The sequence below is a fragment of the Thamnophis sirtalis genome, unplaced genomic scaffold (assembly GCF_051295495.1).
Source record: "Thamnophis sirtalis isolate CommonGarterSnake01/CBP01778 unplaced genomic scaffold, rThaSir2_p1.2 scaffold_7, whole genome shotgun sequence".
NCBI classification, from domain to species: domain Eukaryota; kingdom Metazoa; phylum Chordata; class Lepidosauria; order Squamata; family Natricidae; genus Thamnophis; species Thamnophis sirtalis.
In genome coordinates, this window is record NW_028261387.1 from 47,859,905 (window position 1) to 47,883,934 (window position 24,030).

At 38.1% G+C, this 24,030-nt stretch overlaps 1 protein-coding gene across 1 annotated transcript in view; it reads right to left on the minus strand.

Annotated features, from left to right (window-relative positions):
- The window catches only part of GRM4 (glutamate metabotropic receptor 4), a 384,313-nt gene that overhangs the window by 103,662 nt on the left and 256,621 nt on the right, over positions 1-24,030 (minus strand). Inside the window, exons 4-5 of the mRNA XM_087719931.1 lie at positions 17,897-18,032; positions 1,951-2,105 (exon numbers count right to left, since the gene is read on the minus strand). Of these exons, the coding sequence (XP_087576057.1) occupies positions 1,951-2,105; positions 17,897-18,032 (291 nt within the window). The remainder of the gene's footprint in view (positions 1-1,950; positions 2,106-17,896; positions 18,033-24,030) is intronic.

Below are 24,030 nucleotides of genomic sequence, written 5' to 3' on the forward strand. Positions count from 1 at the left end.
CTTCTGTACTAGTGCCCTTGGTAGCAATATAGTTTTGATATTTGGATTGATGTAGAAGTTTACACAAGTATTTTACAATAATCAGAGGATCATTGGTTGCCCTCTTTGGGGAGTTTTATAGCTCCCATTGCCTTAAGAAAGTTCAAAACATTCTCAAAAATCCACCTCATCCTGGGCACTTTTTTTTTGAACTATTACCATCTGGTAGATGGTACAGGATAATAAAAACAAGGACAAACAGGCTGAAAAACAGCTTCTATCCCAGGGTAATAACCACATTGAATTCTACGGTATAGTGCAATATTGGGTTTTCAATTTCAATTATATAGAATGTAAAATTGTAATGTACACTGAAGACGGCATTTAATTTTGTTGTACCATGTGCAACGACAATAAAGTAAACTAAAAAAACCACTTGTATAGTAAAGTAAAAATGAACATTGTTACCCATTATTTTAATTTTCTAACCATTCAAAAAAAGATATTGGTATGTGGTAAGAGAAATGATAAAAATTACATTACATTATCCAATGCCAATCAAAATCAAGAAAGTGCACTAACAAAGTATACTGACAACTGTATCTCTGATTTCATCATTGTTTTTCATACTGGAAAAGAAGAATCTTAATCTGTTATTTGTAAGAAAATGCTGTTCACTCAAAGTTCCAAGCCAAGCAGACTGGCTTCAGTTTTCAAAATGACCCCTAGAATTGAATCAAGGGGAAAGTAGTAAGGTATATTCATTTCTTGTCTAATGGTAGCACAAAAGAAATCGCTCAATTGAGTACTGTTGCCATTTTGGAAAGTTGAGAAATCTTAACTTACAGTATCTTAACATCTGGCTTTAAAGCTCTGAATGACCATTAACAAAGGGTTAATCTTTTGTTTTTCTTGCCATGGCATGGTTGTCTGGATTTTTACAACCTGTATGTGGCAACATTAGTATAGCCCCCATTTGATATCCTTTTGTCAATTTCAGCTGGGATATATCATTCTCAATGATCATAACAATTACTGAGCATTTCAGAAAGAATCTTCCAGATGGCACATTGTTATGATTATCTACAGCATGTATAAATGTTACCACAATTAAGCATCAGTGTGTGATCCCATAAACCAGAATTTTGTTCCATGTTATAAACCATATCTCTGTGGGAGGAAGAAAGTATGCGGTACATCACTATCTACTGGCATGAAAAGTGGGCAACTGTAGTCCTCCAGATGCTGCTGGACTACAGATCATATCATTCTTCATTTGTCATAATGATCAGCATTGAAATTTAACAACATCTGGAGGGCCACACATGCCTTTTCTTGAACTAGATCACCAGATTTTCTGACTCCCAATTGTTTAATAGTCACAGCAACTAAAATGGAATTTGGATACTGGAATAAAGAATGCTGGAGGGTGGGAGATGAGTTGGTTTTGCATTTTTTGTATAAAAGGATTATAATTTTAGTTCTGGTGGGCTAAATATTTACTTAGAAGCTTGCTACTCCCTAAATGTGAGACTAACTCCTGAGCCACTGCTTTGGCCACACATGGCTGATGATACTGAAGTTTTAATGTAAAACAATATAGGCTTCATAAACATGAAACTATCCACTTTAGGTCAGAACATCTACTATCACTTTTTAACAAATTGAGACACCTTTTCAGCAAGCGGTCTGATAATAAGCAAGACATACATCATTTGTTGCTAAACAAGCTGTTGTTCAGATATTTCAGCAGAGCAAAATTCAAGGCAAATCATGGACATTCAAGGAATAAGATCTTTTAATGTACCCCAAATCAAGATGAGCTTCTTTCCATAATTATCAAAAAGCATGGATGACATCTGAATGAATGTTACAAGCTAAGAATAATGATAACAGATTTTTATTTTTATACATTTACCAAATTCAAAGAACAAGCTAAAACAAGCTAAGCTTGAAAATTTCTAGGCTTACCTCTAACAGATGCCCTCTTGGGCAAGATGGTGACAGATCCTTCTGCAACCTCTTCCACATCTCTCACAGGGGCAATTTTGGAACCCCAGCTGTCAGAACCCATCCAGATGAAGTGCCCACTCTGATTGGCTCGCTTTGCTGCCATCAACACATTCCTGGAGAGACAAAAGCAAAACCCAGCTTATGTGATCATTAGGGTTTTTATATTTAAACTGATGCAGACACTGTGTCAAATTGGCAAGACAGGAAGCACCCACATTGTGTTCATTATATAAATTGCAAATAAAATTAACTTGACATGTCCAGTCATATCCAGAAGTAACCTATTCAGTTACCACTTTTCACCGCATAAAGTGCTATTTGCCATATTTATTTCTCTGCACAACATTAAATCTATGGATACACATAGCAATCCAAATCTGGATTCTCCTTCAAAGTAACCTTTAACATCTTCAAAGCAACCATAACCCAATCAGACCATAACTTTGAAGACTTTATCTCACAAATTTATTATCCAGTGATTCTTTATTTTGCATTTCTTGAAAATATGGGGTGTGCATTTAAAGAGTCAATGAATGCTGGACAATCAGGATCAAATACACAGGAGTTAGTGAGACCATGTATTTAGGACAATTTAATGTTCTACAACTCTTTTAGCCTCTATAATAAACATCCCATTTATAACTAAACTCTGGGAGGTATGGCATAAGGATTTAGGAGAACTTACAGGATTGAAGTAAAATGGAATTCACTATTTTTACCTAGCATTGTTGTTCCAATATCACCTGAAATGATGGTATAATGTTCTCTAGGAAAAAACTGATTGCCTGTTCCATTCCGCATCACCAGATAATCCAATTTTTAATTTAGTCTGCATAACCTATTCCAATTTCTGAAATTTCTGCCAATCCCAGTAACAAGTAAACCCGATACAAGTTTTTGCTTTCATTACAATATCTGGGAGAAATTTTATTTTGCTATTATTTATTAAAATTATTATACTGACAATTGCTGAAGTCTCTTGATAACATAGTATAAACCTAAATTAAAACTCTACTAGAATAATAATGTAAACAAAATAAAAAATAATGTAAACAAAATAAACAATTCAAACCATGTCATAGAACTTTTTAAAACATAAGTTAAGGTCCACAATTCAACAGAGAGTTAATTCTAAAGAACTTGCGTGACTACAGACAAGGCATGATTCCTGGTTGCCTGCAGCAGCTTTAACAGAACTTCCTCAGATGATTTCAACAAGTAGGGAGGGGTAATCCAAGAGGTGTTGTCCTATGCCTTGAACCCAAGCCATAGATGATTTTATAATATAATATAATAATCAACACTATGTATTTCATCTGAAACAAAGTGGTTTATTCTACAATATTTTCAGCACTGATGTGATTTTCCAAAGGGCAACTTGGCAGCTGAATTCTGTGCCAACTCAAATTTCTAGACTAGACATAAAGGCTGTCCCATAATTGCTTAAACTTACATTTCCATAATATACATGACTGTTTTGAGATCATTTTCTTCCAGGAAGGAAAGGAGTTGGCATATCATTTAAAGCCAATGAAAAGTATCTCTAGCTGTTGCCTCACTTGGAGAGAGATTGGAGAGATGAAAATTGAGAAATACTCGAAAACTTTATATCTACTTCTTTGTAAAAGTGTAATTCCATTCAGAACAAAATCTACCCTGACTCTGGAATTATCGACCCTCACAAAGAACATCTTCATCTTGTTTGATTCCAAATTCAATATATGAACCCACTAAGTTCAATTCATTATCAACTGCAGGCAGATATTCAAGAGAACCACTCTATTATCTGAAGATGTTTCAGAGAATACATGTCTGGATACATCTATGTACTGATATCCTGCTCCAAACCTCCATATTTGGAGGTATTCAGATATTAAAAAGCAGTGGAAATCAAATGGAAGGACCAGTGTATAGTTCAAGCAGAAACTGTTTCCAAATAATAATATCTCCCATTCTCACAATTTTCAGTACAGTAACCCAGATGGATATAATGGCTGATATTATTATCTGAGGGACTGTCTGTTGCCGGTCACATCTACCCGACTCACCAGAGCAGGAGGCAAGGAATGTTGAGGGTCCCATCTCCTAGGGAGATACACATGGTGGGACCCAGAAGAAGGGTCTTCTCCTTGGTGGCTCCCTCTCTCTGGAACATCATTCCCCCAGAGATTAGAATGGTCCCCACTCTAACACTCTTCCAGAAGGCACTGAAGACCTGGTTCTGCCAGTGGGCCTGGAGAAGCCAGAGCGGGATGGAGCCCATTAAATGGCTTGTGTGATGTGTTGTTGCCGGGGTGTTTTTTTTTAAATTATATTATTTTATTAATTTATTATATGATTCTCTTTTTTATTAGTTTTATTATTTTTATATGAGGTTTTTATATTCTTGTAAGCTGCCTTGAGTTGCCATATGCAAATAGATGACAATATGAATTTCCTAAATAAATAAATAAATAAAAGCCTTTTTAAAATTGAAAAAAAAAAGAAGAGTCATATCTCTGCTGTCAAGGTCCAAAGACAATACAATTATTAATTGTAGTTTTACTGTTACCAATAACAAGATAATGGCTCCATCATGACCAAAAAGCTATTTAAAAGATTTTAGGTACAGGAAGATAAAAAAATCTACTTCACATCCAGTCAAATTTTTGTATTTCTAACTGGGAACTATCTACCAGATTAATGGGAACTCTACTGCACCACAGGAAATGGTGCTAGTTGTTTCACCAGGATTTGGAAGGATTTGAATAGAGGAGTAACTGAATAAGTGATATGCACTTCTTTTGTTTGGTACCTATAATTTTATTCCCCTTTAATGATTGAGGATGTTCAGAGTCTTCATTTGATGACTGCTCAAAATTACAATGTACCCGCTCCCCCCCAAAAAAGATACTGATTACTTCCCTCCCATAGTTACGTGATAGCATTTTGGACACTTGGCAGTCAGTTACAGTGTTTCCTGGTCACATGGCCATGATTTGTAGCATTTTTTGCTGTTTTCCTCTGGGAGAATGGATTCACTTAATGACCATGTGACTCATTTAACAATCACGCGATTCATTTAACAATCATGGTGATTCACTTTACTATGGTTGTAAAATCAAGTCAGGTCAGGTGGTGGGTGACCTGCTTAACAACCACAAGGATTTATGATGGAAATTCTGGGTTCATTATGGTCATTAAATAAGGGCTACCTGTAATACAGTATTAAACATGTATTTATTTTAGTCACTAAAGAGTATACTTGGATTATTTTATTTTGCCATGTCCTTGGTGAGCATCTCCTTTTCAATCAAATTTTTTTGGAAACAGATACTTGTTAACTTTGAGATGGTCTCATTGCCATTTATTATTAATATTGTTATGGTGCCTTCCAGTCAGTCTTGTCTCCTGGCAAGTGCCTGGATAAGTCATTGCAGTTTTCTTGGCAAGATTTCAGTACTGGTTTGCCATTGCCTGCATCCTAGAACTCAGAGAGAAAGAGAGTGACAGAGTCACCAGGTGGCTTCATGCCTAAGGCAGGACTAGAGCTCAAGGTCACCTGGTTTCTAAGCTTACGCCTTAACTACCAAACAACTACTTAACCTTGATCGTCTCAATTATGGTAGAATTAAACAAAGGATTCCAAGTACAAGAGAAGATGAACTTGCCCTTGGGAAATTCCAGTGAAAGGAGGTGATTAAAAAAGAGTGTGCATAATGATGATTCAGAACCTATATATGCTAGTCAATACCCCTTCCCACATGGAATGGAACAGAATTAAACAGGAGAATGCTGAATATTTTTTGGATTTGAAGTGATCCACCCACTATCATCTCTTTGGGATTCCATGATTGGCAGAAGGGTGAAGGTCTTCCTTTCTTTGTATATTTCTACTCTTCAACAGTCTTTGCTCCTTGTCTTGTGTTATGTTATATTCTTGGCTATTATGTTACAACTATCCCATGTTAATTTGCTATTGTACTACTTTCTTATTCTGCCTTGGAATAAGGCATACCTGCTCATATACTCATCATTGCTTTGGAATCTAAAAGAATCCAAATTTCCAGTCTGTTGGACAGGGACACAGCAATACAGAGTCCGAGGTCTTGCACAGCACTGACCCTTTAAATGGAGAGGCTCCAACTGGATCTGAGATCTTCTACATTAAAGCATCTGCTCTACATTTGAATTACAGCTCTTCCACTTTGGGACTTAATCCTGTGCAAGTCTTCACCAAAATTATGACACATCCTTAGTTCAGTGAGGTTTATACTGAACCTTGTAGGTGAAATCCATCATCACTTTATAATAGGGTATCTTTCTTCTCCAACTTTCTTCAATTCCCATGTGCTCAAGTTTTGTTCCAAAGAATTGATATTAGATTTGGAAAGTTTAAAAGAGGAAATGTTTCTCCCAGATCACTGGAAACTACTGTATAGTTCAATAGAACTTAACTATTATACAGGATTGCAGCCTTACTTCAGGATATCACAATTTAACATTACTCCTTTTGTAATAAAATCATTAACATAAGCTATCAAAAACTCCTTGAAAATGAGAGAGGGAAGAGGTACAAAGATACTTTGCCTATCATATTATTATCATCTTTGAGCCACAAAATTTTAAGCAGTGAAAAATTAGGCAGAAATGACATCAGAGCTCAGTAACAAGAGCCAAGATACCTTCAGTGAAAATGTTATGCTAAAGGCTTTCTTAAGGTTTCTCAAAAGTTTTCAGCCTTTGAAAAAATTGTCCCATTTTTCTACCTCATTCTCAACAAGCTGTAGAAAGCTTTTAGTATTTATATGAGTAGGATTTTGAACTTTTGGGGGGACAAAGTGGCAGAGTACAGTTGTTTTTCTTATATACTGGTAAATTTCCTCTGTGGGAAGAGCTGAGGTATATTGTCTTTCTATGACCTTGAATAAAAATGTGGGAAGACAGGAAGGCTGCTGGAGAAAGGTGTGGAAGAAATGATATAAACCCTTATAAAACATCCACACAACCTCCTCATTACTAAGGCAAGAATTTCCCATCTGTACATGAGAATGTCACCAACCTGTTTTTATTTTTTTGGGGGGGGAAGAGAATCAAAAGTCATTTATTTTCCTTCCAATAAAATTGAAAAAGTGTGGCAGACATTTTTAGCCTAGCAGTATGTGCAACTCTCTGATTTTAAGAAATGTTAATACAGTATCTTCGGGGGTTTTCTCTTTCTTCAAAGCAACACAATTAATTTAGATATTACTCTGATAAGAAAAAGAGTCGGAAGATGAGATTCCATATATTCTCATTAAGTAAATAAGCAGAAGCATTTGGAAGTCCATCCCCTTCTCAAGAGTGGCTGGAGGGATCGTGGTGCTGCCTCAGGAATGTTCTAGGAAAATGGATCATTATATAGTCAAGGCTGATTGATGATTTCTATATTATTTGATCAATGACCATTTTTCTTTTTTTTCTTTTTTAGAAAATCAACCCAACATATGATTCCATAATTCATTTTAACATTACTGGAATAAGATGACTTACAACTGTGTTATTTGCTCACTAAATAAGCAGATGTCAAAATGTGCCTAGAGATCTGCAACATTCTTCATTCTTTGAATGTTAATAACCTGCCTCAAAAAAAAAATATATCTTCGAGAGTCTCCATCCTAAGCAATCAGAAGTACCCTTGGAAAGCAGAGTTACAACTAAAACAAACAGGGATGAACTCTCTACACAGTTTAGAGTTACCAAAGTGAAGAGCGAGTCTATTTGGCTAGTTTTAAATAAGTCCTTAGCAGGAAAATAAATGAAAAGGGTGTCCAGTGGATCAATGGATGGTTTGTCAATAACAAGCTTGATTAAAAAGTGATTAACAGAGTAGAGGTAACAAAACTGAATGACAGACAGCCCTTGCAGCCATGGAGAAACAGCAAGTGCTTTTGAAAGGAAGAAGCAGCAAACACAGTAGTGATCATGATAAGACAGATGACAGTAAACAGCATGCAATGATAGCAAATAGCATGGAGTAAAATAGCATCAAAGTCAAGTTTTATTCCTACGGAGAAATGAAATGGAATTGAAACAAAACAAAAAAGCTATTATCCTTATTAAAGCAGCAGCTAACTTTATAATACTGTATGCAATTCTTTGCAATGTATTTTTTGGTCGTTTATTTAGTTGAGGATATTTTATAGTTGTGTCAATGTTCTGCCAAGGACTCCAAATACCCATAGAATTTATGTCTTTAGTTAAATGTAACAGATTCAAGGATGTTGCAGTGACTGCTTCCTTATCTCTTCTCTTTTCTGCAGTTAAGTACAGGATCAGCTTGTTAAAATAACAATTAAAGTCTTGGCACCTCCCATATATCAAAGCTGCCATGCTGAATTTCAAAGAATGTTACTGTAAAGTCTTTGCACTTTGAATAATACTGTGTCTTCTTTCTTATCTTGCATCTTTATCAGTTGTAAATTTTCTGGGGTCTCTAGATTGTGGATATGCTTAAAATATCTTTGATCAATATTCTATATAAGATCTATGTAACCCTGAAACTCTTGTTCTTCTTCAAGAGACCAATGACTTCCTGCTACTTTCTAGCTTTAGAAATAGTAAAATGATTACTGGATTGTCTCCAGTTGTTTATCATTTTGAGAGTGAGTATTCCACCATGTTTCATTTTTATACCACAGTCCTATCTATCTCAAGACCTCAAAATGCCATTGTGTTCTGTGACAACACTTAATAATAGCTGTTGCACAGCCTGAAAAATGCTTATTTTCATCATTATGAGAAAGAGAAAGACAAAGAAGAGAAAGAGAATTTCTCAAGGTCATTTAGTAGAGCAGTGGAACAAATGGAACTGAAATATTCAAGGGTAAGGGCCATCATCTAATAGCTAGAAATGGAACCAGTGGACAAATTTAAAGTGAAAACCCCTGTAACAGCCCAGAATTATATACAATTTAAGTATTACCATAAACTATGTGTAGTGATTCCCTTATTAGAATAATAGAATCACAAATTGAAAGAATTGGAAAAGGCAATTTATACTGTAAAATGTAACCGTCAGTATAGGAATCCAAATAAAGAATCTCAGGCAGATAGTGGCCCAAATGCTATTTAAACATAATCAATAATGGGGAAGGAGGACATGGTGGTTCAGTGGCTAAGATGCTGAACTTGTTGATCAGAAAAGTCAGCAGTTTGGCAGTTTGAATCCCTAGTGCTGTGTAACAGAGTGAGCTCCATTACTTGTCTCAGCTTCTAGCAGTTTGAAAGCATGTAAAAATGCAAGTAGAAAAATAGGGACCACCTTTGGTGTAAAGGTAACAGTCTTCTGTGCACCTTCAGTGTTTAATCATGCTGGCCACATGACCATGGAGACGTCTTCAGACAGCACTGGCACTTCGGCTTTGAAACAGAGATGAGCACCACCCCCTAGAGTCAGGAATGACTAGCACATATGTGCAAGTGGAACCTTTACCTTTTTAATAATGGGGAACTAGCACCTTACTAAATAATTTGAATCATTTGCCAAATTACTCTTTTTGATAGGATGTTTCTTAAATAGTGCAAATCTGCATTCCTGTAACTTGTGTCCAGCACCTAGGAATGCTAGCAATCAGGTCTTGGATTTGTTTTCCTGTGTCATCCTTTCAGATATTTGAACATAATCCACATCACATACTCCTTCATTTCTTTTTAGTTCCTATCCCCAAAATTCTTTGTCAGAATTTCTCTCATTTTCATTGAATCTTTCGTAGTGTGGAGATTAGTGGAGGATGGATCTGGCCAAAACAGAATCCAGTAGAAAATTTCCTTCTCATACTTTATGGATGAAGCCTAAATCCTTTGCCTTTCCCTCCCCCCCGCCCATATGTCACACTGCTGGCTCATATTTCATTTGCAAACAATTACTATTCAATTAATCTATTGAGAAGAGTTGTTTGTGTTGATTTCATGGAGCCTACGTTCAAACAAGCAACATTTTTCTAGGTTTTTTAAAGGTCACTCAAATTCCTCTGGACCACTTATTCCACTGTAAGTATACTTTTTAAGTTTTAAAAATTAAGCTTATCTGAAAATAATTAAAATACATTGGTGAAAGTTGTGGTAAAATACTCATCATTATAATAATGTGAGGGAACAAATTTGGTCTAAGAAAATTATACATACATACATACATACATACATACATACATACATACATACATATATATATATATATATATACACACACACACACAAACACATATATATACATATTCATATACATATACATATATATATACATATACATATACATATACATATACATATACATATACATATACATATACATATACATATACATATACATATACATATACATATACATATACATATACATACATACATACATACATACATACATACATACAGACACACAGACACACACACACACACACACAGAGAGATTTTCACGGGTGTAGGTATGCTGGTTTTCTTGTATTCGGGTCTTTTCCCATGTAAGATTGAGATTGTCTTGGCAATGTTTCAGCGAGGTCTCACTTGCCAGCTCCGATCACACTTTAAGCCCAAAACTCAGCCTGAAGATAGCAAGTGAGACCTCGCTGAAACATTGCCAAGACAATCTCAATCTTACATGGGAAAAGACCTGAATACAATGTGCATCCATCTGACCAAATGGACGTTAAGAAAAAAGATGTTGAGACTCTAGAAAGAGTATAGGGAAGATGGCAAATATGATCAGGGGACTGGAAGCTAAAACATACAAAGAATGGTTGCAGGAATTGGGTATGTCTACTTTAATGAAAAGAAGGAATGTGGGTGATATGATAGCAGTATTCCAATAACTAAGAGGCTGCTACAAAGAAGAGGAGTGTCAACCTATTCTCCAAAGCACCTGAAGGCAGGACAAGAAGCAATAGATGGAAAATAATTAAGGAGAGGAGCAACCTAAGGAGAAATTTCCTAACAGTGAGAAGATTAAATCAGTGGAATGGCTTGCCTTCAGAAGTTGTTGGTGCTTCATCACTAGAGGTTTTCAATAAGAGATTGGACAGCCATTTTTCCAGAATAATATAAGGTCTCTTGCCTGAGCAGCAGGTTGGACTAGAAGACCTCCAAGATCCCTTCCAACTCTATAATTCTGTTATTCTGAAATCTGGTGGCCTCCATATATTTTTAATTTTGTCTCCCATCAATACTAGCCAATATGGTCAATAGCAATGTTGAGTATCATATGCCAAAACTTTTCAAATGTATTCATATTTAATAAATAGCACTTTCACCCATTTACAAATGCATATTTTTAAAGATATGCAGTGTGTTTGCTTTCAAAAATATGCATGTTAAAATACATTTTCTCAAAATATGAATATTAGTAACCTTATTATGGTCATTGGGTAGAGAGTATAAAAATGATGGAAATATGCAAGAATGGTTACCTAGGCAAAAAGAGCTTAAACACATCTAAAGTCCTGAGTGGTAAGACAATATCTGGAAGTGATTCAGGCAGATGCCTCCCTGATTCACTGGAGTATAAGTAGGGGAGCAAGTACAGCACAATCAGATTTGCAAGAATTCTATTATTATAGCCATTTCAATAAAAGCATTTTTAGTGTTCCCATGGAGTTGATTTTCTGACCTGATCTTCCTAGAGGGGCTGACATTGAGCAGCATTAACTATGAATATTTACATGCATCTTGGTATACAGAATGATGTCTCAACTTTCTGAGATGCGGGGAGATTTCATTACTACTTTATTTTAATCCATCAGTTAGTTTAGATCATCAGATTTCACCAGGGGTGGGTTTCAAAAAAATTTACTACTAATTTTTTAGTGGGTGTGGCTAGATGGGGAGGTATGTGACTAAGTGGGCGTATCAACTTGACATCACTCATGCATACTCAGTCACATGGCCCCTTCACCAAGCCATAAACTACCCAGTAAGAAAAAAATGTTTTTGTCCTCCTCGGCCCACAGGAACACTCTGCAGGTTTCAGCAGGGCTGAGGGAAGGAAAAAATGCCCCCCATTTGTGAAAATTTTTCACTTCCCCCAGCCCTGCTGAAGCCTGCAGAGTGCTTCTGGAAGCTGGGAGAAGGGGGAAATGCCTCTGCCCACCCCTCACTCAACCTGCTTCTCAATCTCCCTTTCGCCTTCACCCAAAGCCTCACGTCGCACCAGGAGGCTGAAGTTGGAATTTTTTCCCCCTGTTGCCTACTTTGGTGACAGGACTGTTTCTCTTTGCCTCCTTTTCCAGATAATAAAACTTGCAGGCAACAGCAGTGGGGACTGAGGAAACCAGTTCGGGGGTGTAGCCAGGCTGCCATTACTACCAGTTCAGAAAGGTACACCAGATTTTTACTACCTATTCGGGCGAACCGGACCAAATAGATAGGAACCCATCTCTGGATTTCACAGTAGTTCAACTGATCCTAAGAACAGGCCTCAACAGCTGCCAAAATGAGATATTGTTCTTGGCACTATTAAACTGGGGCGGGGGGGACACTGAATTACACAACAAAAAGCGTAATAGAACTGAACAACCCCCAAACATGTGGCATCAATTGTGGCCACAGCAAATATTCAATACTTACTGAATTATCATGGGAATCAGGCATTTATTTATTATATTGGACTGCATTTCACTGTCAGCAGCTCAGAGTGATACATACATTCCTATACTCATGTGACCAAAATTGTGGGAATGAGAGATTGGTCCAAAGCTATCCATTTAACTTCACAGTTGAGGGAATGCTAGAATGTGAGAAGAATAAAATTAACAAGCAATGACTCACTAAATTGGAAATGGAACTAGATACGCTTCTCATTTTGGTTGATCTTAATAACTACTGCAATAGCTGCTGGCACAGAAAATAATTATTTGCCTGATGGTCAGGCTACTCAGAGTTTATCAGAATAACACATATTTTATAAAAGCAGAACCAGTTGCCAATAGTCTCCTGGGTTCAGTTCAAGGTGCTGGTTATAATCTATACACTAAAGCTATATGCAGCTTGGGCTCTTGTTATATTTGGCAGCTCCTTCTCTGGGTAGAATTTGTTCAATTATACTATCTAACCAAGACAGGACATTTATCTTTGGAGACATGCCAGAGGAAACCTGGAGAATGATATTCTTAACAGTAGCATTTGGTAATACTTCATTTCTTGAAATGAGGCTAGCTTCTACTTTTTTATGCTTTAGGAAGCAGATTAAAATCATTGCCATTTGCAGAGCATTGGTTGTAAGCCACTTAAAGTCATTCATGCAAGGCACCTAAATAAACAAAGAAATAAAGTTACTGCCCAGCTATGGATTTTAGATTTATTTTTATTTCATGAATTAGCACAGCTCTGTATTGCTTTACATTGAGTCTGCGATGTTTTAAATAAATAAATAAAATCTGGGCAAATAAGGGCAACAGGGAAAATGGCTATGTATCAGTGGTGGGTTGCAGGCGGTACGCCCCAGTACGGTGCTCCAGAGGACCCGCCCACCCGCCTGAGCTCCTTACCTGTATTTGAGCTCTTTGGCGCTTCCACACACGGAGTGTACGGCACATGTGTGACGCTCTGCCGAACAGCTGGAACATTACGGAGGCGTTGCGGAGGTAAAGACGCATGCGCACATGTGTGTGCATGTTGCACGTGTGCATGTGGGGGATGCCAGGCCCCGTTGCACCATACCAGTTGCAACAGGAACTGGAACCCACCACTGCTATGTATGTATAAAAATCACAAAGAAATTCTGTGGGATGCAATCTCAGCCTACCAAGAAAGTCATATTGCGGAAGAGCTATATATTTATTGCATGAAAAGCTCTAACTCACTCCCCCATCTGACAAAATGGCAGCCCAACTATATTTGCAGAATATACAGCAATGCAACTCTGAACTAAGACACAGAACCCAACTTGCACCTTCTCCATTGTTTTTTTATATCCACATAATACATGAACTTCCCACAATTTACATATAATTTACTATTGCATCTTGGGCAGACACAAAGTCACACTCACACACACAAAATCACATAGGTTTTATGGCGGCGCAGCATCTGGTTCATCTCCTAATCTCTCTTGTGCTAACCAATAAATGTGAACTACTCACTCTTAAATAAATGGAGCTTTTTCCATATACAATATTGTGATGGGAGATTGTGGGTGAGCTTGGAAAAGATTGGAAGGGAAAATAGATACAAAACTCCAGACATTGAAGATGGATTATTCGTTTCAGAAAAGGTGGCTCAAGCCAAGTAGCAAATCTTTTTGAATGATTTGCCATAATTAACTTGCTATAAATGAGAGAAGGGATTTCTTTTACAATTGATGAGACTGGTGTCAAGCCCCATAAAACTAGGTGAAATCAAGGATCTGAGAACTATACAGATTTCAGTAAAGTACCTTTAATGCTAGTTTGATGGGAAATATATAATATACTAAATGTCTCCTCTCCATTCCTTTCCCAGCCTTCTCATATTGTCTCATAGTTGTACCAATACTCCCATCATCACCATGACATTTGGGGTGAACTTTCAGCTTATCATGGTATCTAGGCAACTACAATGTTTAATGTTCGTCCATTGGGGAGGGGTACTTTCCCACCGCGCTTAAGACAGCGGTGGTGAGACCCCTCCTGAAGAAGCCGTCTCTGGATCCAGCTGTTCTTAATAACTATCGTCCAGTCTCCAACCTTCCCTTTGTAGGGAAGGTTGTTGAGAAGGTGGTGGCTCTCCAGCTTCAGCGTACCTTGGAGGAAGCTAACTATCTTGACCCCTTCCAGTCTGGCTTCAGACCCGGTTACAGCACAGAAACCGCTTTGGTCGCATTGACTGATGATCTCTGGAGAGCTAGGGATGGAGGCCATGCTTCCATCCTAGTTCTCCTGGACCTCTCAGCGGCTTTCGATACCATCGACCATGGTATCCTTCTGCGACGACTGTGGGAGATGGGGGTGGGCGGCACTGTTTTGCAGTGGTTCTCCTCCTATCTCTCGGACAGGTCGCAGTCGGTGTTAGTGGGGGGGCAGAGATCGTCCCTGAGGCCCCTAACCTATGGGGTGCCGCAGGGGTCGGTCCTATCCCCCCTACTATTTAACATTTACATGAAACCGCTGGGCGAGATCATCCGAAGGCACGGGATAAAATATCACCAATATGCGGACGATACACAATTGTATCTGTCCGCCCCGTGCCAACTCAATGAAGCGGTGGACGTGATGAACCGGGGACTGGAAGCCGTTAAAGACTGGATGAGAGCGAACAAGCTGATACTCAACCCAGACAAGACCGAGTGGCTGTTGTGTTTCCCTCCCAAAAATTTGACCACCATACCATCACTCAGGCTGGGGGGACAAAATTTAAACCCCTCAGAAAGGGCCCGCAACTTGGGAGTCCTCCTGGATTCACAGCTAACTTTTGACCACCATCTCTCAGCTGTGACCAGGGGGGCATTTGCCCAGGTTCGCCTGGTGCGCCAGTTGCGGCCCTACCTGAATCGGGAGGCCCTCACAACAGTCACTCGAGCCCTTGTGATCTCTAGGCTGGAATACTGTAATGTGCTCTACATGGGGCTGCCCTTGAAGAGCATCCGAAGACTTCAGCTAGTCCAGAATGCGGCCGCGCGAGTGATAGTGGGCGCACCACGGTTCGCCCACATAACACCGATCCTCCGCGAGCTGCACTGGCTACCTGTTGGTCTCCGGGTGCACTTCAAGGTCTTACTCACCACCTATAAAGCGCTCCATGGTAGTGGATCTGGCTATTTGAGAGACCGCCTTCTGCCAATTACCTCCCTGCGTCCCATCAGATCGCATAGAGTTGGCCTCCTCCGTATTCCATCCGCCAGTCAGTGCCGACTGGCGACTACTCGGAGGAGAGCCTTCTCTGTTGCGGCTCCGACACTATGGAACAATCTCCCCGTGGAGATTCGTACCCTCACCACCGTCCAGGCCTTCCGCACAGCCCTCAAGAACTGGCTAACCCGTCAGGCCTGGGGATAATCTTATTTCGCCCCGCCCGAATGCTGAGTGAATGTTGAGTTTTTATTGTTAATTTACTTTGTGCACATTTCTTTTCTTTTTTGTATTGTCCTACACTCCCCTTCCTTTTTTGATTGTAAGCCGCCCTGAGTCCCCTCAGGGAAAAGGGCGGCCTATAAATAAATAAATCCAATCCAATCCAATCCAATTGTGATCAAAGAGGACCTTGACTGCAATGTTTAGAATTATAAGAAATTAGGTCTAGAAAATAGATATAAGTCCATTTGAGAAGATTGGAAAAATACAGTACATATGCAGGTTTAAAAATCACAACAGCTCTTATATGTTGTACCCAGAAATACATGCATGAATCATGTGAATCAATCCTAAAGAATCATCTGGCTCAGTAGTACATGTGAACTTACCATTGCCTGAAAAATGGGAATTTTCCAGATGCATGTAAACTATTGCCACCAGAATGCAATTCTCCAGTTTACTGCTTATTTTCATATAGGCAAATGTTTATAAACATCTGTTTAAAGATACTTGTCATTTATGCTGCAAAGGAAATTCCCTGATTTTGGTGAAAGGAAATAACATAAAGTATTTTTAAGAGCTTCTCAAAAACCCTAAGCTGTTTGATGTAAACTGGTTGAAAATGTCAATTTACTTATATTTGCCAACATTTATTGATTAATAAATTAGATACTTGCAAGATCAGGTGCAACTCAAAACTGCAAGATCTAAAGAACTAAAGAACTAAATCGGAGGATTGTGTGCTTTCAGTTTTTCATTTTGTGTTATAGTTCCATTTACTCCATTGGAAAAAGGCATATTTTACTTTCTAGTGATTACCAGAGAATATTAAAAGTATTCTTTTTAATTACTAAAGATAAATTCCATGGAAGCTAACTTCAAAATTTCCTCACAAAACCATAATATTTGTGGAAAGTGTTTTTGAAAAAGAGGCTTCAAAATTATATTAAATTTCTAAAAGTATTTTAAATCTTTGAAACTACTGATTATATGATGAAAACTTCAAGTACCCCCCAGTCTGCTTTGCATCATATTTCTTTGAATCTATAGATCATATTTTAAAACGTCTTAGAACTTGAGTGCTTTTTTGTGGCACAACCACAAACAAGCTTCCCATAAGCATTTCAATGGAATGTTTCCTGGAGCAAAATCCAGGAATTTAGACCTTCAGATTTTTATATAGTCATTATTAATACTTCTTCCTCAAATTTACCTATTTTCCTGAAATCATTTATAAACTTCTGATGCATCTTTTCTATGCCATGCAAGCTGAAGGAGGTATGAACCCACAGATCTAAAGAGTTTGATCAACACCACCAAACTGAAGAAGGATGGACCTATTCTGATTTTTAGCCAAGGGATGGGCCTCTTCTAAGTTGGGGGTACATATTTAACCTATAGCAAACCATCAGAAATACGTATCTTCAGAAACATATCAATTTACAGAGCTACAGAAGACACTGGTACCATTTTGAAACACAGAGGAACAATGGAAAATGTATCCTGATATGTTGTTATTGAGGAAGGAATATGGGAAATAGCCTTCAAGAAGAAATTTAAGAACTGTTAAGTAAACATCAGTTTAGTTCTGGGAAAGAAGAGGGTGAAAAAGAAACTCAATATAACCCCATCTTGATTCTATTTAGTATAAGACAGAGTGCAAAGGAAAGCTCTGGCAGACTTTAAGAATTCTGTTATTATATCCTATATCAAGAGTACAATTAATTCTTTTATTATCTGTTCTTTGACCTAGCCAACCTCAGAAATGCTGACAATATTCCATTTTATTCATTAACAAGGTTCTTATCTAGTTTACTCCCCTTCTACATGCCCTATTCTTCCATACATTTTATTTCTTTGTCTGTCTATTTCCATCACAGATTCTAAAGTATTAATCTCTAAATTCTTACTTGATATCATCTTCATTGGCAAATATGATGACAGCTCGAGCATGGGATGTTTCCAGAAGGCGCCGAATGATCTTATCAAATTCTCCCTCTTTAGGTTCCCGGGGAATCTTGACTGATTGTGCCACACACACGCTCCCTGTGATTAGAGAAAATAGCATGATTTGAGAAGTCTTTAAACAGTAGTGACAAACATGGATAGATTAAAGAAAGGCATGAGACAATTTTGCCATGGCCCAAAATAACATTTTCATGTGGTTTCATCTGTGGGTTTTATGCCTGTATCTGTAATTTTAGTGAGGATAAAAACATGAAACCAAATTATGAACATGTCTCAACAAACTTCCTTGTTAACTCTTCATTTATTTAAAAGTGGAAAGAATGTTGTGGCCCACCAGCAGCCAGTGGAGCTGGCAGCAGATTAGGGCAGTGAGGAGGTTAAGGAGGAACATGGGCCAGTCCTGGAGTCTGGGGAAGGCTCTGATGAGGGCTCTGTGTGGGAAGCAGAGAGGAGTATGCCAGTTATCAGCTCCCTTCATTCAGGGTCAGACATCAGTGAGGCAGACAAACAGCTGGAGCCTGTTCCCAGTGTGCGCACCCACAGAGTTGCCAGACGAAGGGAACAGCTAAAGAACAGGGATTGACTTGGGAGTAAGGCCACAGGTAGATGATGAATGCCCCTCCCAGAGGAAATAAAAGAGGAGTGAAAGGAGAATGGAGTTTGCAGGAGACAATTAGTTCACTTAATTGGTTCATGACTCTCCGAGACTCCTTGCCAAGTTTTGCAGATATCAGCCTGTCAGCTCTCCAAGCCAGATAAGGACTGTGATTGTGTGACCTGACAAATGCGTGCATGACAAAAGCGTGCCGACATAACCGCGGCGAGAAAACCATGACGTCATAAATGCCCCCACAACAATGCGCCGACAAAACCACGCCCACAAAAGCGTGATTTAAGTTAAGGTAAGGGTTCAGGGTTAGGTTTAGGGTTGGGTTTAGGTTTAGGGTTAGGGTTATTAGGTTGTTATTACTTGTTTGTTGAAGGCACGCTTTTGTTGGCGCACTGTTGTTGGCACGCTTCTGTGCTCATTCATTGGTGCAATTTTGAACTCACAGTTCTCTCGCCGCGGTTTTGTCGGTCACGTTTTTGTCGAGTGAGCATTTGTTGGTGAACCCTGTGATTGTAACTCCTCCCTTGAAAACTTTGCTGAATGCGAATGAGTAGAATCCCCAGTAAATTAATAAAAGGGTTTTTTGTTGGGACAAGGAGTTTGTGCCATGCTCTTGGGAAGCCCAGGTCAGAACAAGAACATCCTATTGCATTTTTTATGATATGTGCCTAAATGACGCAATGTCAAATGGCTTGGATGAAACATTACTACACAGTGCAGTAACTATTTGGGCTCTTATTTGAAGCTTACATATTTTGTTTATATCTGTATATGATTATACTCTACCATATAAACTGACTTTTATTTATATATAGTATAAATATATAACACAAGTAGAAACACAAAAACACATCACAAAATTACAAAAGAATAAAAATGAATAATAAATAAATCAGAGATGCCAATTCCAATCTCAACATGTAAGCATATCTATCTTTGTCTCTCATGGAGGGCTTTCTTCTACAGAAAACCATTTTTAATTTATAGTTGTTTTATTGCTCTTAATTAATTACATCTTTATCTTACACTCCCAGAAGAACAAATACTGGAAACAAAAACAGAGATTCTTGATTTTATACTTCTATGCATGATGCTCCTTTTATATAAAACATTTCTGTGGGAAACTGATCTGTATTCTAGATTAAGCAATATCTACTTCTCTCCCCATTTTCATGGTCTTTATTGTTTCAGTTTCTTTGTTTCACTACCCTTTTCTCTAAGCCTCCTCCTCCCTTCATAGCCACTATGGCTTTGTAGTACTTGAAATCCAAGTCTTCAAAAGGTGTTTCAGTGCATATGGAAACCCAAACTTAGCATCTAACTTCAGGAACTCTATCTTTCTCCATCTGATCAGTTGGAAAACATAAAATATGACTTACAAACCCATCCCATTTTTTTCAATGTATTCACTGATATATTTATTTCCTTTTGATACCCTCTAGTGACCAACCTTCAAAGTCATCTTATCATCAGATCATCATCATCAGATGTAAATACAGAAAGTTTCCTACAGGAAGGATTCTATATAGTTAATTTCAATGTTCCAACTCAAGTCCCTATGAGTCTTTAATCATTTATACAATCCTAAAATGTTTACCCTTTTGCTGTATATTCAAGGGGGAAGGGAAATCTTGTAAATCTTAAACTTTCAATTGAAATTTCTTTCTTAAAGGATTGAAGAAAAACTCAATGAATATGATCAAACTTGCAATTTGGAAAGCTCTTAATCTTTAAAAACAGTAAAACAAAAAAAAATTAAACTCCAACGTGATTAATAAGTAAGTTTTGGTCAAATGTTTAGCCCATAAATAGGCCACATTAACAGCTCAGTGGAATCCTGCACCTCCCAACAAGTGATCACAAACACATGAGTTTCTGCAGTTTACTCCATTCACATACAAAAATGTTCAGAGTATGTATAAGTGATATCAAGATCTTTTCTTTCTCTGGAGAGATTTGGCAGTCTGGATTCAGCAATCATAAACCATTTTCGGCTATAAAATCTCCAAGTGTCTGCATGTCAGTTTGCCATTTCCTTATTGGAACTCTTCAATAACAATAGCCTTGAATTCTCCCATGTTTGGATCTCATTGTGGATGGAGGAAATCAATGGAAAACAGCTAATCTGCAAAGTCTATGGCGCTCTAGCACTTCAAGGGGAAATCTGGGCACAGTAGAAAAGTGGATGTATTTTCAAAGTGACTGGAAGGTGTAAATAAAAAGTCATAGGCCTGATCTATGAAGGGCAATAAACCTAATGTCCAGTTTGTAAGATGATTATATGGAGCAGAGAAAGCCAGGCGTAATTGCCAACAGCAAGGGGCAGAGGGGCTTCCTGACAATAATGACAAGGTAATTGTTAAGGAGGCCAAGAACACAGTTTGACGTTCCTGAAAAGCATGTAAGGCCACTGTATCAAGGTAAAGTTGGAAAGCATTTGGCAGCTGGAGCAGGTAATAACTGTAGGTGGCCTGAAATGGTACTACCTGAGTAGGGACACAAACTGAGTTAGAAATGAATACAGCCATAGATGAAATGTCAAAGTAATTGTTTTAGTTTTTCTAACAGAAAAAGTATTGTTCTAAAATGGCATTAGTCTTTACTCTTCTGAGTTTCACCATCAGACTTAGGTCTGGAGGAAGAGATTTACATGCAAAAGCTAAAGGATGAATAGAGATGTACATGCAAAAGCTACAAGAGTACATAATAAAGAAAACAAAAATTCATCTAAAAGTTATATATCCAAAGCTAGTAACTTGATACAATCAGTGCAGTGAAATCAGGACCAAAATGTTGTACATCCAGATAACATAGACAGATATGAAGGCAGAAAAATATCTACTTTTTGCAGGAGCAATCTTTATTTTTAGGAAATATGGTAGCCCTAATAATCCAATACAGGTAGTGCCTTACTTATGATCATAATTGGAACCAGAATTTATGTTGCTAAGCAAGGCAGATTTTAAGGGAGCCGTGCCCAATTTTACAAACGTCTTTGCCACTATTGATAAGTGAAGCACTATAGTTCAAAATGAATCATGTGATTTGTTGTTGTGAGTTAGGGGTGGCTTTAAACTCACAGCTCCAACTTGAAGAATAGATGGTAGCTGAAGCCAAGAAGGCTTTTGCCCAGATAATATCTATTGTTCCAGTTGTGCCCATTCCTGGATCAGGACAATCATTCATGTCCTAGTCACTTCAAGAATGGACTATGCAATGTGATCTATATGGGACTACCCTTGAAAACCACTAGAAAACCAGATGGGCTGGAATATGGCAGTACAAGCAGTAATGGGCATCTTACAGTACACTTGTGTGACACTACTACTCCCCAAGCTGGCTCCCTATCAGCTTCCAGGTATGATTCAAAATCCTGATTATCACCTATGACACAAAACTTTCTTACTTTATGGACCACCTATTTCTGATTATTTCCACCTGTCAGCTAAGATCTAGCAAAATCTTCTCAATTAAACAAGGTCATCTGGTAGGACATCAGAAGTCTGCAATTTCTATTATGGTACCTACATTGTAGACTATCTACCCAGAAATCTAGAACTTCAACTCTGATGATATTGTAGAAGGCACTGAAAACCTGGTTATTCTCACAGGCCTAGGGGTGGAAGGGTGGTGAGTCCCCATAAGATTTTATATTAATTGGTGTGGTTTCTTTTCTAGATATACTTCTTTGTTCTCCCCTCTAGAGTGAATGAGTCACTTTAAAACAAACATTTTAAACATAGGTAAATAAAGTAAATAAAATAAAAAGACCATCAAAAATTATTTAAAAATATAATGGAAAGGGTGATTGGAAATCTTTAGAAAGATGGGGTATTAACGAATCTGAAAACTGTTACCATATATTTAAAAACACTTAGATATTCATCATCCTCCTTCATCTGAAAATGATCCAATTTGGTGAAATATGCATCATCTGCTGTAAACCCAAGAGATAAAAATGAAGGAAAGAAGGTAGTGATCCCTAATGTCAACTGACTTCAGGAGCCAATAATGACGGATAATGTGCAGAATGCCAACCTTCTTGACAAAAAAAAGATAGGAACATTGGCAAGGAGCAAGATAAAACCTTTTGATAAATTCCCCTTGAGATATTCCTTCAGGCAATTAATTCTTCCTTTGATGTGGCATAGTGCTGATCTGAGAAAATCTGAGCTTCAGGAATAAATTTGTCACATAACCAATGAGAGGTCAGGATCTCTGCTTTCCATTTGCCCTTTCCAAATACATCAGCTTAGATCACAGTTTTGGCAGTTACCGAAAGAGGAGGTACTTGAAGAGGGATGGGGACTGGTGGATGATAGTTGATGATAAGTTGTGGTGTTTTATTGTATTCTGTGATACATCCAGAGTGAAACATCTGGTCATAAATAATTTCATTTCTTGCTGGGGCTGGATAGACTGAATAGGCAGACCATATCTGTGTGCAATAAAGGTCTCAGTGAAAGTGCTTATGGTACCAGAATCTACAAAGACTTGCAGGTGTATTTCAGCAATGGCCTGAGTCTTTAGCGTAACAAGAATGATTAAATGGATTTGTAGCTCTGCATGTCTAGGATTCATATAATTTCTGGCCTCTGAACCTTTATGATGCTGGAGCCACCCCCAAAAAACAGATATAGAGTGTTTAGGGCATCTATTTAAACTGCCCCCTTTCTCCAGAACTACATTTAATTAATGCTTCAAAAGGGGGAGTTGCAACTAGGAACTCACATATGAAGTGGGCAGGTTTACATAAAATAGGCCTAGGCAATAGTGAAGCTCTGTTACTTCCAAGCAACATGGGTTACAGTATAAGAGAATAACAGTGTTGGAAGGGAACTTGGAGGTCTTCTAGTTGAACCCCCTGCTCAGGAATGAGACCCTGTACCATTCTGGACAAATGGCTGTCCAATTGCTTCTCGGAAACATCCAGTGATAGAACACCCACACCTTCTGACGGCAAGTCAGCAAATTTCTCCTTAGTTCTAGATTGCTTCCCTCCTTGATTAGTTTCCATCCATTGCTTCTTGCTCTGTCTTCAAGTGCTTTAGAGAATAGGTTGATTCCCTCTTCTTTTTGGCAGCCCTTAAGACAGTGGGACACTGCTATCATGTTATCCCTAGTCCTTCTTTTCATTAAATTAGAAATACCCAATTCCTGCAACTGTTCTTCATATGTTTGGGTTTATATGAGTTTCATCTGGGTTCAATTTCCAAAGTTTAGCAGGAAAGTGGGAAGAAGGAAAGAAAGAAAATAGAGCTGCCTTTCTTTTCTGCACATACACTTCTTCAATTCCTTGAGTTTTCTACCAATATTCAAGCAAAGTTGTATTAATGCTACCATGGTTTCTAGCATGCCTTGATGAATTAGTTTGTCCCTATTTCATCTAATATCCCCTCTATGAATTGGACAATTAAGTTTCTTTCATTCCAGCCCACATCCTGAGCTAACAGCTGAAACTCAGCA